The sequence below is a fragment of the Mustela lutreola genome, chromosome 9 (genome assembly GCF_030435805.1).
Source record: "Mustela lutreola isolate mMusLut2 chromosome 9, mMusLut2.pri, whole genome shotgun sequence".
NCBI lineage: Eukaryota > Metazoa > Chordata > Mammalia > Carnivora > Mustelidae > Mustela > Mustela lutreola.
Genome location: NC_081298.1, coordinates 66,829,421 through 66,845,324, shown reverse-complemented (window position 1 = coordinate 66,845,324; position 15,904 = coordinate 66,829,421). Strand labels below are relative to the sequence as shown.

General features: G+C 49.5%; 1 protein-coding gene across 1 annotated transcript in view; it reads left to right on the top strand.

The window, feature by feature from the left end:
• The first annotated feature begins 11,358 nt into the window (after positions 1-11,358).
• EPAS1 (endothelial PAS domain protein 1) overlaps positions 11,359-15,904 on the top strand; it is an 83,003-nt gene continuing 78,457 nt past the window's right edge. Inside the window, exon 1 of the mRNA XM_059134563.1 lies at positions 11,359-11,915. Coding sequence (XP_058990546.1) covers positions 11,890-11,915 — 26 coding nt within the window. The 5' untranslated portion in view covers positions 11,359-11,889. The remainder of the gene's footprint in view (positions 11,916-15,904) is intronic.

Below are 15,904 nucleotides of genomic sequence, written 5' to 3'. Positions count from 1 at the left end.
CCCAGCCCAGAGCACTGAGCTCACACAGACCCGGTTTAGTCAGATCGGGTCCTTATGCTTATATAGGGCTTTGGACTTTCCCCATTCTGTGGCTTGTTAATAATGTCTTAACTTGGAAGAAAAATGAATGTAGGAACAGATGGAGATGGGACATGTTTGTTCCTCATGCCTTCTCTTGAGATCTGTAGGCAAAACCTCTCCAGCATTTGTCGTCCCTGTGCCCAGCCAGCCTGAGTGACCTCAAGTCACAGAAGCTTGCTGGAGGATCACCTTGCACGCATCTTTCCCACTGGTTCATCAGAAATAGTCCAGGCAGGCCTGCGGAGAGCGTCCTGCCCACCTCAGCTCTCTCTTCTGCAGATACTAATGGAAGTAGCCTCTTTATCTCTGTGATCATCATGGCTGGTAAAAGTGTGGTCATTGAAAGCCTCAAAGTCAGTAGAGAGTTCTGGAGAGAAAAGGTATATTCACTGGGAGAGAGGACTGGGGAGAGAGAAAGGAAAAAGTGTAGAGAAGAAGAGAAGCAACAGGCACAGGGAGCAGGTAGGGGGTGGGTTTGCCCAGGGCAAGACATGCAGTAGAAACTTGCAGGGCCTGGGAACTCCCTCTGGGGCCACTCCTCACAGTTCTGGGCTTCCTCCATGTTGTTTACACCTAAATATCTCCTGAGCTGGACTGTGGGGAGAGTCTGAGTTGCCGCTGAACCTACTTAACTCTCCCAAGATGCTGAGGCCCCCACAGCTACCCATCTCTACTCCCAGGGCCATGCAGTCAGACCAGCATCCCCTCAAACTTCGGGGCTGTAATAATTGGCTCCTTGCTTAGAGCGAGTGTACCCTAGGAGATTCTAGAATGTACGGGAATTTTGCTCTGATGCTCATACTTAGTATGCAAAATTCTAGTATGCATTGAACATGAAGGTTTTATAAAATCTGGGCTGAACAAGAAAGATAAACTGTTCTTAAGAAGGGCTGGGCAGCCCTGAGCCAAGGGCTGCCCTGGGCAAGGATATCCATGCCCCATTCCACATATGCTCCCCGAGTTTGCAGAGAAATACTCACCACTGTATATTGGTGTCATCACTTGCCACAATGGCCACTTAATTCTTGGGAGCAAATCATGGTGGGAAAGCTGGAATGTCATGGCTAAAAGATGAGGGTCATGTTCCGTTCCTCACCAGTCAGGGGTCGAGGTCATCCTCCAAATGTCCCATATAGATGTTCTAAGTGCTCTGCAGATCCAGAAAGAGCTTTTAACCTGACAGCTGACAATAATAACTAAACCTCCCCCAAGGGTCTTCTGTGCTACTTCTGTATGGCCTGCCTTTTGCTTTGAGAGGGAAAAGAGAGGATCCAGTCCCCCCTCTCAGACCAAAAATGCTCTTCTGTAATTTCTCTGACTAGCAAACTCCAGGTCACCCTTTAAGGCACAGCCAAAATTTCACCTTTTCTGCAGACTTTCCCTAATATCTCCCACCTCCAGCCAGGCCGACAGAATCATTCTCCTTTCTGGACTCCCAGAAAAACAGAGTTTTAAACTTCTCATGTGCGGTATTTTGTCTGTTTACATGTTTGTCTCCAACAGTGGACTGTGAGTTTAGAGGGTAGGGCTGTGTTTTTTGTTTTTTGTTTTTTCATCTTTCTAAGCTGAATTTTTAACCACGTTGTTGATAGGGGCTGGACATTTGATAAATGTTTAAGAAGGGAAGGATGAAGGAATAAAATTAATTACTTAAAGATCAGAACACATACAAAGGGGATGAGGCCTCACGTGCAATGAAATTTGAAGAGAGAGTTTGGAAAGGTACATTTTTGTTTAATTTTTTAGAGATTTTTAAAAAAAAATTATTATTTGACTGAGAGAGAGAGAGAAAGCACAAGTAGGCAGAGCAGCAGGGGGAGAGGGAGAAGCAGGTTCCCCACTGAGCAAAGAGCCCCAACATAGGGCTCGATCCCAGGACCCAGGGATCATGACCTGGGCTGAAGGCAGATGCTTAACTGACTAAGCCACCCAGGTAGGAGGTGGGATTCCCCAGGTGCCTCTGTGTTTTCTTTTCCTAACAGGTAATGTTACTGTGCAGTTAGTTGTCTGTGGGTCTCTCCAGTACTCTTCTAAGTATGGCCGTGCTTATGAACCTTGGGCATTGCGAGCTTCACTTTGATACACAGTGAACTCTGGGCTCCCTGCCTTGGCATCTACTTAGGGTTTTGTCACTAGCATGGTTTTATGTCACACGGCATCTCTCTACCATAAATCACTGTCTGACGAAGGCCCACTTTCATTTCACCTAAAATAGAATACTCAGGAGGGCTAATCTGCTATAATGTAAAGTTAAAGATTAAGGTTAAGTCCTAGTCTAAAATCTCTGAAACATCTGTGCCTCCACTTCCCCTGGGGTAGGTCACTGAGCACACTGGTCCCAGCTGGGCTTGTGACCCCCAGCATCCATCACCAGAGCCAGCAATTCTCTGAGGCAGACCAAGAGGAAAAGCTCAGAGTTTAAAATCTTTTTTTTTTTTTTTTTTTTTTTTTTTTTTAAAAGATTTTATTTATTTATTTGACAGACAGAGATCACAAGTAGGCAGAGAGGCCGGTAGAAAGAGAGAGAGGAGGAAGCAGGCTCTCCGCAGAGCGGACAGCCCGATGCGGGGCTCGATCCCAGCGTCCTGGGATCATGACCTGAGCCAAAGGCAGAGGCTTTAACCCACTGAGCCACCCAGGCGCCCCCAGAGTTTAAAATCTTAAGTATTTACAGGCACATTCTCAGAATTGCATTGCTGGTTTTCTTCACAGGGCAAAGACAGAGGTATGCACTCAGAGAAAAATGAAGCATTTTAAATGGGGTTTGTGTGGGGACATATTTCTGGCCTTGGCACCTGGGGAGCTGCATGGGTATGTATGCGTGTGAACATACAGGTGCATTTGGGGCCTGTTAACATGGGCCCCTGATGCTTACCCTTCTCCCTCTGCTACAGAAGGACCCAGCTGCAGTCCCAGAACGATGCTGACAGGAAAAGCCCTTACACAGCCATAGAAATCATAAAGGGGCAAACTGTTCCCTCTTCCTTTGTAAATTAATAAATTTCAAAACCAACTCCTGTAGTATCCAGATGGCCTAAATGTCATGTATCTATCCTTCTCACTTAACACAGCTCCTAAATTTCAGTTGTCTCTTGTTATCTCCGACCATTTCTTTTTTTTTTTTTTTTTAAGATTTTATTTCTTTATTTGACACAGAGAGAGAGATCACAAGTAGGCAGCAAGATAGGCAGAGAGAGAGGAGGAAGCAGGCTCCCTGCTGAGCAGAGAGCCCGATGTGGGACTCGATTCCAGGACCCTGGGATCATGACCTGAGCTGAAGGCAAAGGCTTTAACCCACTGAGCCACCCAGGTGCCCTTCTCCAACAATTTCTTGAATCTGCAGCCACTCTGCTGGGTAGATATGACGACGAGTTTCGGGGCAAGCCTTTTCTTGGTTTGTGAGGTTTTTTTCCTTCTGTTAGCCTAGATCTGAAATTTAAACCTGGAGAGTGGGCCAGACAACACTGTGAACTTCTCTCCACAGATAAGCTCCCTCGCAGACATTGCTGGGTGCTTTGGGGTCTGCCGTAGGGGTGGTTTCACACTGTCAGGAGAATTGTTCTGAATGAGATCAAGGGAAGGTGAGGTGAGAAGATTCTGGAAACCAGCTCCCACCGAGTCAGACTTTAGCCAAGCACCTGCTTCGATAAGATGCCAGAGTGATTAGTTTTCCATGCAGGAAACGGAGGCCCTAAAGATGCAGTTATGTCCTGAGCTAAGGAGTCCACAGATGGCCTCACTTCTCTGCCCACTGAGGCTTCTGGGGCAGAGACCACCGCTTAATTCAATGATTTATAGCCGATCCAAACATCAGAGCCTAAAGTCTCTGAGATCCAGTGCTCTCATTTTAAAGAGCAGGAGACTGAAGGCCAGAGATAGAAAATTAGTTGTCAAGGACTTAGCTTTTTTATTTTTTATTTTTTTAATTTGAAAGAGATAGTGGGAGAGTGAGAGAGCATGAGAAGGGAGAGGGTCAGAGGGAGAAGCAGAGCCCCTGCTGAGCAGGGATCCTGATACAGCACTTGATCCTGGGATTCCAGTATCATGACCGGAGCCAAAGGCAGTTACTTAACCGACTGAGCCACCCAGGCGCCCTGTTAAAGACTCGTTATCTGACTGTAACTTCCTTGAGAAATGTTGCATGTCTCATTGATCTTGGTATACCAGTGCCTAGCAGGATAGCTGGCATATAGTGAGCATTCCCTGGAGGCTGATCAAATGACTACTGCATACAGGTGATAGAGTGAATGAATGAATGAATGAATGACTCTATCGGCCAAGATTCTTAGCTGCGAGTAATAGAAATTATACCCAGCAATTCGAGAAGAAATGATTTCTCAAAAAGGTTCTGGTTATCTCACAAAATCTTGGGGAGGGGAGTCACTGGGGGAGCAGGTTCAGAGGTTAAGGCAAACAGGAGTAAAGCCCCCCACTGGAACTCCGCTGTGGGTCACTATGGCCAAACCAACAACTCATGACTGTGGATGCTGATGCTACAAGTGCCGGCACCAAGATGTTGTCAGCAAGGTGGCAACCGCTCTGTGAGGTGCCTCCTTCCCCCGGATTCAACGAGATTCAAAGTTGGGGAAATGTGTCTGATTCAAAGAACATGAGTCACATGTCCACACCCAAGGTTCTGGGGAAGCTGAGATGGTCTGCCATTTTTACTATTTTTTTTTTTTTTTGAAGGGAAAGGCTTTTCTTTAGTAAATCCTTGCTTTATAAGCTGAGTGAGGAACTCCCCAAACAGAGAAAGGTGCTCAGGTTTGGATGCTAAGGAGCTAAGGAGAGAGAAGATGTCCATTGTCATGAATAAATGAAGACAATGGAGGTACAAGATGTAAATACATTGTGCATTTGGCTAACTCTTGCCTCTATTTGCCCCATTTGGCTGACCCTTGCTACAGGATGTCCTTCCCTCTTGCTCCTCAGTTTCCCCGTTATTTATTTCTGGGAGACCCTGGAACATATTTCACAAGTTCTATCTGTAGCAGCCATTTTTTCCCTACCCTTCTACAGCACCGCCTGTGATTTCCATCTCTAAGGCCCTCTCCAAAATGAGGACGGTACGTTTGCCATTACTTCTTGTGCCCAATTTTTTTTTTTTTCTTATCACCTCATGAGTGCCTTCCAGTGAATCAGCAGCACTGTGGTTTCTGACATCAGCCCCATGCCCAGCCCTGAAAGAGGCCTCAAGACCCCCAAGAGAGTTATGTCGAACAAATGGGATTTGTATGATACAACCAGAAGGCAACACTATTATTTTCTTCCATTAAACTTCTGAGTGGTCCACTTGACAGATTATTTAGTTCCCACTTTGAATAAAATCTCAGTGAGGTCCCAAGACTTTTAACGTCGCTCTTCAGTAGTAAAAATAGAAATTCCTTTGCTCATACTAAATAAATGTCGGAGTCTGGTAGATAATGAGAATTCTAAGCTTCACCCCGACTCCAAGCTCTGTCCTCCCCAACTTAGACTTGCTTCAACCTGGAAACCTGAGCGGACAGGAGGGAAGATGCGGTCTGTTGCTTGCACCCTAGGATCTTGGCTGATAGATGAATTTGTTCACTTATACATCTGCGTATCTCTTCGGTCAGCATTTACTGAGTGCCCCTTTTATGCCAGATGCCATGTTAGGTACTGAGGAGCCTAAGATATTTCCTTACCTACCACCTCTACACCTAAAGCCTCTATTGGCCTACGCTGGCCCCTCCAGGCTAGGAGAGGGGGAAAATAGGATAGGAAAGCTTGTCTTTCTCTTATTCTTTCTCATCTTCTTCTTCTCCTTTTTACTAGCACGAGTATAATTTCTCTTTGGTTTTCCCTGGCAAGGCAGCTACTTGCCTCTTCGGTACCTTTGTGGATTCCTTAGATAGTCTCCTCCAACTGCAACCCCTCGTGGTTCTAGAAGGGCCCTCCTCTGGCGGGTCACTTGTGGGCTTCCTCAGCATCCGCCTCCCCAGATACCTCCATCTCTTTCTGTTGAGACCTTTTGGAACAGGTGCACATGGCAAGATCCTCTTAAAAATCCTCAGTGGGTGTTTCTTCTGTGAATTCCACATCTGGTCTGTAAACATCACGTTCTGTATTGGACCTTCTGGTTATTGCCCAGATTCCCCTTTGGGAAAGAAGGGCTTTTCCTTCCCGGGTGCTATTGCCTAAGGCCATAGCCCTTGACTGATCAGGGCAGCAGTAGAAAGACCTGGCCCCTTTACTCCACTTTGGGACAACTCTGAAGAGCCATTCCAGCTTCAGACACCCTGAGGGGTTGGATGAGACCTTTATGGAGGCTCTACTTTGCCCTCTGTCCCAGTCCCACTTCTGTCCCTTCCCTCCCCCAGGTGCTGATCCCAAGGGCACTCCCTCATGAACCTGCTGAATGCTAATCCCCTCCTCTTGTTCGCTTGTTGGGGAATCCAACTTGCAAAGTACACAGTGCCATGACTAGGTAAGTGAGAGTAAGCCTCAAACCCAGCCCCCCATCTGGCTCCAGCAACCAGCCAGCCTCTCACCTGGGGGCAGTCTCCCGAGTCCCTCAAGTAGCAGGGGATGAGCATCAGGCTCTCGTGCGGTCTCCAGTAAGCCCCAGTCCCTGGCCTTGGAGATGGCTGAATGGCAAACCTTTGTCCATGGTGTGGGGAGGGGAAATTCCATGATGTTGACAAGTCTATCCTAGAAATCCAACTTCTTGGATAGTCCTTATCTCTATCGGTCTGCACACTCTCTTGAGGTGGGCATTGACTAAAGCACGCCAAACCATTTCAAAAGCTCTTTTGCTAGTTCTGTATTTCGAAACTGAGCTAGAGAAAGTCCCGTTTTAACACCCCTTACAGGCCGAAGCCATACAGTAGGAGTGAGGAAGGTGTCTCTGACCCTTGCTTTGTGCCATTCTTAGTTACCAGACTTCAGAGCAGTGCTGCTTGAGGCCGAATGTCATCACTTCTATTGATAGTAGTACCTTCATGTCTGCTTGTGCCCTTTCTACTCCAAGGTGGGGCTGGCACATCCTTCCTATAGGCCATTCCTCCCACGGAGATCGCACCCACCAGCCTAGCAGAAGAGCCAGTCTGGGCGAGGCCTCTCTGACCCGGAGCAGTCGAGGTGGCTGGGACTCCAGCTTTATCTTCCTCCTTATTCACTCTCTCCACCCTCCACCCACCACCACCAAATCCATAACAACACCTATTGTTCAGAGCATATGATTCTGCTCTCAACTTTTATATTGAAAACATTTAAAGAATATATAAATTACATATATTAATTTAAAGGTGGTTTGGGAGAGGAAGAAAGGAATCATTACTTATTGATGCTCACTGATTTCAAAAGCCTTAAAAAGAAAGCAAATGTGTGTCTCAAAATTTGGGAAATGCAGCGAGTGCACAACTGGATTGGCTTCTCTTGGAGGGAAGGAAATCACCAGCTCTCTCTCCCTCCAGATTAATTCCTTCCATTCTCCCTGAATCGGCATAACACAGTGGCCATGGACCACTATTTGTTCACTATTTGTTGAATGACCAAATGATAAACGCACGAGACCTTTCCTGGGCAAAGAATAGTCTCTAAGTCAATGATAATCCAGATGTGGGGGTGTGGGTGGGGAAAGTGTGGTTTTTAAAAACTGGATCTTTCTGCTTAGAAGGCACTAAGAATTCAAGTAGAAAAAAACATTCAACACTTTCCTCAATAAGAATCCCAGAATTCTTTTTGAAAAATAGCAAAATCTGGATTTTGGATCTGGTTAAAAGTCATGTTTAACCGTAGATATAAGATATGTTCAGGCTTTGGCTTGAAGCCAAACACAGGAAGTATGATTTTCTGGTGATGGAGTCCAGATGAGCATGAGGATAGACTCCTAAAGTCACAAATTAAGAGCTGGTTTTGTTTGGAGGACTAGCAGGCAAATGTTGGGAAGGGGTGACTTCCCATCCAATCCAATAAATGGCAGGACTAGGGCCTGATGGGTATTACATGAGATAACACATGTGCAGGGTCCAAGCTAGTACCATCCGAGAGTGAATGCCCCCTGAAATTTTGCACCCCAGCCCTGACATGTGACAATACATTGAAAGTTGTAAAATGCTGAAGAAATAGCCCAGCCTTCCAAGAGCTCCTCTCCTATTAGATCTCACCCATCCCAACCTAATTTCCAGCTGCATCCTGGGTCACACTGTTACTCTAACAGGCTTACCAAGGCCCTCTATCTTCCACCTGCCCACCACAGCCCAGGTGTCTGCTCTCTACCAAATCTATGTGTTAACTATTATTGGTCTCCATCTATCCCATTCTTCTAAGGGTATGTGTGCTCTACAGAAGAGAGAGGAAGCTAGAGACCCAGTTTTGCCCCGCATGAAAACAAGTCATATTCTTCTGGGGTCACAGACTGTGTTGCCAAGCTGTTCAGTTTAGGGTTGGGGGACAGGTGGAGAGATTTGCTGGGAGATGGGTAGTTACTCCATTTTAAGCAGCTTGGCAGTTTTGCCTAGTGATGCCCTCTGCTGCCCTCTGTGGCCAAAAGATCATTGTCTCTAGAGACACTCCTCTAAATCCTGGAATCCATCTCTTTCCGCCATCATCTTTTAAAGCTTTTCTCCTGTAGTGCTCATGGCATTAAAGAGCAAAAATGGGGCACTCAAGACAGGCCTGCGTTGGGTTTACACTCTCAGCTCCTTCCTGCAGAGGTTTTTGAACTGAATCCTGGAAGAAATCGTCAGAGGTCATTGGGCTGCTCAGCTCTGCTCTAAGCAAGGCTGGGTCCAATCCTTCTATAGAGGACTTTGGTGAATTTCTCAGACACTGCCCAAATCCCAGACTCTTCAAAGTTACTCACTGGGATTTTCATAATATCCATGCGGTTGTTTATCGGAGCTTGAGGACCTTTCACTTAGAGGGCAAAATCCCAATTAGAAGATGGGCAGGCTGGCTGTGGGGAAGAAGCAATATTCATGTGTTAGATGTGTTGAGTGATGCTTTACTTTTCCTCTCTCTTTTAAAATATCAAAAAATTTAATTTCATAAGCTCAGCATTGCTAAAATATTCTATGTAGGTTGGAGGTGCTGCTTTGTGACTTGCAAGCATAGCCCGGGACTCAAGAATTTTCTCCTTCCTTGGGCAGTGAACATCCTGAGCACCTGGAAGTCACCAAAACACCTGTTTCTTCTCCCACTCCAGGACCACGTGAGACAAGTAAGCCTATTGTTGATTAAGGGAGCACTGTGTTCTACCAATCTCTTTATTAAGATAAATAAATGTGTCCACGAGCCCTGGATGGCTGGAGAAGCCCAGTGAAATCTCTCTTATTTCTGAAACCCACCAGCCTCAAGAAATGGCTCCCTAGAGAGATTTGCAATATTTGTTGGAATCCTTTGGCTGTCAGGCGTGATGTTTGATTTCAAAGTCTGTGTACACAGTGCTCATGGCTCTAGGAAAATAAGAAAATGTGCCTGGTTCCCCGGTTTTCGGCAAATTTTCTCCTTTTCCTATTCTGTTTTCCAGTGCCTTCCAAAGGCCCTGAAAAGTAGCCCCACCCCTCCTGGTGTGCAAAGGAAAAATGTTTGCTTTGTATTTTGGTGATAACACAGACCTATATCAAAAAAAGTTCAGTTTATGATTTTTTTCTTGATATTTATTTTTGAATTGTGGTAAAAAAAAAAAAAAGCTAGCATTAAATTTACCACCCTAACCATTTTTAAGTGTACAGTGCAGCAGAGTTCAATACATTCACATTTTGTCCAACAGATTCTAGAATTTTTTCATCTTGCACAAGCAAAACAGTACACCCTTTACCTACTAATTTCCATCCCATCCCCCTCTACAAGCACCTTTCTACTTTGTTCCTGTGAATTTCATTCCTGTAGATACATCATAATAGCTGAATCATAAAGTATTTGTCCTTTTGTGACTGGCTTTTCTCACTTTGCATAAAGTCCTGCAGTTTCATTATGTAGAACACTTATAAAACATGGCAAAGCTTATGGGGAAAACGTACAGCAAGCCTCTCAATGTGAGGGCTACCAGTCCCGTGGCCTTTGCTTTCTCTTCTCTTCCACTCACACCCTATGAAACTTTTCTCAAAGCTTGGAAGACTGAGCCTCCCCTGTCCCATCCTGAGGTCTGGATCAACACAATGTAGGTAGTAAGTGGGGTGGAATTCTTGGGAGAGCAAATCGAGGCACATGGAGAGCATAGGTGCGCATCTGAAAATCCCAGAGCTCTAATGGCCCACCCCCTTAGATCTCTGATCTCTCCACACTCAACACCTGCAGACTTGATGTTCCTAGCGCTTCAGTAAAATATTGGAGACACATAGGGCATGTCTGATATCCTGTGATTTGAGGACTCGCTGTCAATTCTTATTCCCAAATCACACTAGGAAGCCAGACTGACTTGTCCAATTCTCAATCAGCCCAGGCCCGCGCGGTGGTGGTCAGGCGTTCGGAGCAGAGTCAGAGTGCAGCAAGCCCTCGCTCGAAGAGAGGGCTTGCCTGTCGCGCATCCTCATCAAAGTCACACAGTCCAACACGACCCTTCAAGCAAACAGGTGAGGGATGGGAAGAGCAGATGAAGCCCTAGCTCTATATCACTGCACTGTTTTCCTCAGACCCGACAGGAGCAGGTGATCGGTTTCCCTGCCTCTTCTTTCGGATGGCAACGTCAGCTGCGTTCTGAGGGGGAAAATGCAACGCCTAGGCTCGAAGCGCCGCTGCTGGGCCCTCGGAATTATCCCTGGAGGGCCCAGGAACCAGGCTGCAGATCGAGGGACGCGGGAGCGGCACTGCGGAGCGGCTCTGCGTGGTGTGGCAGCGCACCGGACCCTCGGAGCTCGCGGCCATGCCCTGTCCCAAAGGTACGGCAGAGGTGAAAGGACGCCTAGGTGCAAAGGGGCACTCCCATTGTCCGCGGCACTCCCGGAGACGGACTGCTCGCGGCCGGTTAGCCCCACTTAGGTTGCGCTTGCCCGGTGCGGAGTCCCACCTTGCCACAAGCCACCCCGCCGACCTCATAAACAACTTCTGAAACTGCACCGGGAGGAGGCGGGGCGGGCGGGCCGCGACGGAGCAGAGCGCGGGGGCAGGGGGCGGGCCGGGGTCAGGGCAGAGGCTGCGGCCGCGCCTCCCCATTGGCCGGGACGCAGTGGGCTGCCCGGGCGCGCGGCGCGGCGCGGGCGGGGTGGGCGGGGGCGGGGCCTGCCGGCGCACGCCCGCCCCCGCCCCCTGCGCCCTCGCCCCCCGCGCCCTCCCCCGCCCGGCCGCAGGAGTTTTTAAAGTGGGCTGGCGGCCCCGGGAGTCGGACATTTGAGAGCGGTCCGCGGCACATCCCGTGCACTCAACGCAGCGCTATCCTGAGGCGGCTGTACAATCCTCGGCAGTGTCCTGAGACTGTATGGTCACCTCCGCGGTCGCGCCCGCCCGCCCTTGGACTCTTCCAACTCCAGTCGTTGCAGCCACTTCTTATCTTTATTTTTTGAAAACCCAGAAAAGTGACTTCTCTTCGTGGGAAAAAGGAACTAAGGTCCCGCTCTCGCGGCCCTCTTTTTGGGTTTGACAGCCTCCTCCCACTCCTGTCCCCGACCCCGCCTCCCCGTGCAGGTTCCTCCCCGGGACCTTTCTCCACCCTCCTCCCCGCACCTAGCCAGCAGCCCGCAAACTTCCACCTGACGGTGCGGGGCGCTCGGGACCTGCGAGCACCCTGGACCTTTAACACCCGCCCGGGCCACAAGGAGTAGGCGAGGGCAACAGCGAAGGCGGCGACTGAAATCCCCACCGGCCGGGGAGCTCAGGTGTCTGGCGTCTCACAGCGCCACGGCGACAATGACAGCTGACAAGGAGAAGAAAAGGTAAGCGGGCGTCTGCGCCGGCCAGGGAGCTGGTCTGAGGGGGATGGCCACGCCGTATGGGGCCGGAGCGACCGAGAGCGTCTAGGAGACGAGTCTGCAGGGGTGTTTGAGGCCGGAGGATCGGTGTGGAGGGCTTTGGCTGAGGGCGGGAGAGCAGGTGCCCCGTCTGCGGACGCGGCGCTTCGGCTTCGCAGTGGAGGGGTCTGTGGCCCCGCAGTGGAGGGGTTTGTGGCCCGAAGAAGTCGCGAGTCTGCGCGCGCGATGAGGCCAGGAGGCCCAGGGAGATGGCCCTGGAGGTCGGAGGGTCTGTGGCGCATGGAACCTTTCCAGATCGCCGCGGCTCCAGCGCCCCCACCAACCCCCCCGCCTCCCAACTCTTGTGGCCAGCATGTTGAAATGTTTCTGGGTTGACTTGACCCAGGTCAACTTTTAACCTTTTCCGGTTTCGCGTGTGGGGCACCATCCACTAGTCTCTTTTCCTTGGGACCCCATGGGTCCTTCCAAATGAGCTGCTGTAATCACACTGAACCGCACTCTGGCTAGGGGCCGGAGACGGAGCGCCGCGCTGGGACGCGCCTCCGCGGAGGGGCCAGGACGCTTCAAAGGGCCTTACTCCGGGTTTGCAGACCCCACTGAGGCTTGGAGAAACCGTCTTCCAGATCCTGCACCTTGCCTCGGGAGGAGAGTGTGTGGTGGGCCGGGTTGCCTCGCGAGGGCAGATGCGTTGGTGTGCCGGGAGAGAATGGAGACACCGGGTGGCCCCCGGCGGGTCCTGGTGTTTCTCTCTCGAGAGGGCAAAGAAGGGCAGGCGCGATCTGCCCGTCTGCCCTCGCGAGTCTCTCCGCACTGGGTGAGAGGCAGTTACGGCCAACTCTCACTGCCTTCCCGCCCCCTCCCGGCCGCTCCCCGCCCGGTCCACTCCGGCCACGGGTGTGAATACACCTATTGGCCACGCAAGCGTGGGTACGGCCTCGCCTCCCACGATCGTGCGAGAGTAGCCGCTTGGTCCCCTACTCCTCTGATCCCGGCGGGGCTGTCCCGGTGGGCTGGCGTTTTCAGTCCCATCCTCAGCGGCGGCTTGGCGGGGCTGGATTTTGGTGGGAATAGAATAGAACGCGCGGCCTGTGCCCGGGCAGATCAGCCGCAGGGGTGCGGGGTGGTGTGCGGGGATGAAGGAAGCGAGCCGCGAAGGGAGGGGATGACTGGCCCCGAGAGCTCAGTGCCTGGGTTGATTTGTTCTTGTTCAGACTTCCACTGTGGAACTTGTGCCAGAAACCGGTATCTTCTGGTGGAAAGCGGCGGTTCCCACCTCGGGGCGCCGATAAGGATTTGATAAACCGGAGGGAATCGTTCGCATTCTGGTCCGCCGCCGGGGCCCTCACTCCTGTGTTTCTGGGGGACCCGTCTCCCCTTTCCCGGCCGCACCCCCCCTCCCGTGCCATTGTGGCATCCCCGGGCCTGAGACGGGTGAGGGACCTTGGGCCCCAGGGGCCTCGCAGCTCCCCCGGGGGCCTGTGTCATTTGAGGGCTGCTAAGGAAGGAAGAGACCTGAAGATCCCGACACAGTTTGTATAACGAACATAGCCTGCATCATGATGGCAATATAAAGACTGAACAACCAAATCACAAAATTGTAGTCAGCTCTTCTGAGCGCGCTTTGGCTCTGGCGCCAGCGAGGAAACTTATGGTATCTTATACAACTTCGATGGCTATCGGTGACTGTCGCAATCGCGGAGGTGGGGCCTGATGGCAATCTTGATAGTTGTGTGAAGCGTTAGCTTCTCCCCGGTCCTTGTGTTCTGTATATTAATCGTCAAAGGAAACTTGGGAGCCGGGAAATAATACTTTGGCTTGCTGTAATGCCTCCTTCGTTAGAGATGGAGGGCGCTTGAATAGGAGAAGAAAAGAAATTCGGTAAGAATTACTCTTGGGATCACCTGGTGAGCCGCTTTAAAGGCCGCTGCGGAGCTGCCGAGCAGAGCTCGTGGTCGGGCCCAGTGTGTCCGCCCTCGGCGACTTGCTTGGATGTTTGTGTTGCAGATTCAGGACAAACGGTGTGCCCCTCGCCCTCCAGAGTCCCGTGAAGGGTGGTCTAATGTTGGGCTGTTTTGAAATCTGTATTTGCTTTTCACTCTGGCTGTTTGTTCACTGCAGGCTCCTTGCGGGGGAACAAGGGGGTCATGAAAGCATGTTAACCCATACATTCAAAGTTAGATGAAATACTAAGTGTCTTGTCCTTAGCATTCCAGAAGTGCCTCACAAGTGCAGTGTGATGCCTGCTGAAGGGGCTCTTGTGATGATGATTCTGCAACATTGGTTCTTAAGATTTGTCCCATGTCTGGTTCAGGGGAGCCGTTTCTTTCCCAAAATTCAAGATGCTCAGAACATTTGCAGTGTTCCTTCTAACAACAGCCCTCAAGAAGTGGGCATGATTATTTTGTTCCAAAACGTTCATGCCTAGATGGATATGTTAATGTTTAATAATAGAGTTTGCTTTCTACATGTTGGCAGTGGGGCTGGCTGGTTGGCCTCCAAGTGCATTTTGGTGGTACTGGGCATTCCCACTGATTCCAAACTTGCTAAGTTTGAACACACACCTTTCTGTACCAATCTGTCAGGTGGAAGTGGGGTTTTATTAATTAAGGTTCCTGATTCTGTTAACAGCTACAGAGTGTCTGGGGCGCCTGAGTGGCTCAGTCGGTTGAACATCGGACTCCTGATTTCAGCTCAGGTCTTGATCTCAGGGTGGTGAGTTCAACCCCAAGCTCTGCAGGCCAGTGGGCTCCATGCTGGGTGTGGAGCCTATTTAAAAAGAGCTAGAGGGTGTCTCGCTTCCTGATGAAACAGTTTCTGAGTCTTTTCCTGGGGAGAGAGGAGTTTGGAAGTTCTTAGGTGTGTGGGGATTGGAGAGTGGTTCAGGTAAATGTAAATGAGATCTTTGGATAATCCTGGAGCAAAGTCCACTCCAAAGCCAGACCCAGCTCTGAGCACCTTTCTGGAATGCTTAGATCACTTAATGCAGGGCAGTGGTGGAAGGGGAGTTGGAGACACCAGGACCAGAAGTTTTCCAACTGCTCTCTCTCCTCTTTCCCCTGTCAGCTGAACTTGGTTGCTCCTCTGCTAAGAGGAAGTGTCTGCTAAGACCAAACCATAGCCCATCTTTTCCCAATTCTGATGGGAAAACTATTGGTAGGCAGCTTTTCTCAATTTAAGTATATTTTCCATAAATATTCTGTTATCATTTGCTATCTCTGTCCACTGCATTACCAGAAATCACCAGAATGCAGGGTTAATAAGGAATTGGCCTAACACGTTCTAGGTCCAGGTACTTCTTACTTAATTCATACAGCTTTCACGAAGTTCAAAAAGAATGCTGTGGTCTCGGATTATTTTTTTGCTTTTCCTTCTGTGTTGCTGATGGGGAGCTTAACGATCATTTTATAAGGGCCCATGGAAATCATCTAGTTTGAGGCCCAGAGAAATTCAGTGACTTTTCCAGTCACAAGGAAAGTTAGTGCTGGTCAGAATCCGAACCCTGGTTCATTGCTTTCAATTAATTACGTATTTTCCAATTGTTGACAAAAATAATATCCCCAGGCCTGAAATGCTTCTAAACAGTGAGAATGATTTCCAAAGGATTACGGGGCCCTCTCACCCACCCCTGCCAAATCACTGAACCTTGTAGAAAGGAGATTTGCTCTTCTAGATAATTATAAAAGACTTCCAAGTTGCAGCAGCAGTGGCTCTGTTTGCTTTTTGGAAAATAGGAAGCAGAGTTGGCGCGGGTTCCATTGTCTATAAACTTCGGGAAGTTTGAATTCAATTGTCTTAGTGCTCTCCCTTTATTTCACTTAGAAAAAAAGTTTACTTATATGTGGACCTCGTTAAACAAAACCAATGCAAGGACTGTTGCACAGCAGAGCAGATTGCTTTGTGAAGGAGAGAACCCCCTGTCAGCAGAGACATTTAAGCAGCTGCTAGATTGATTC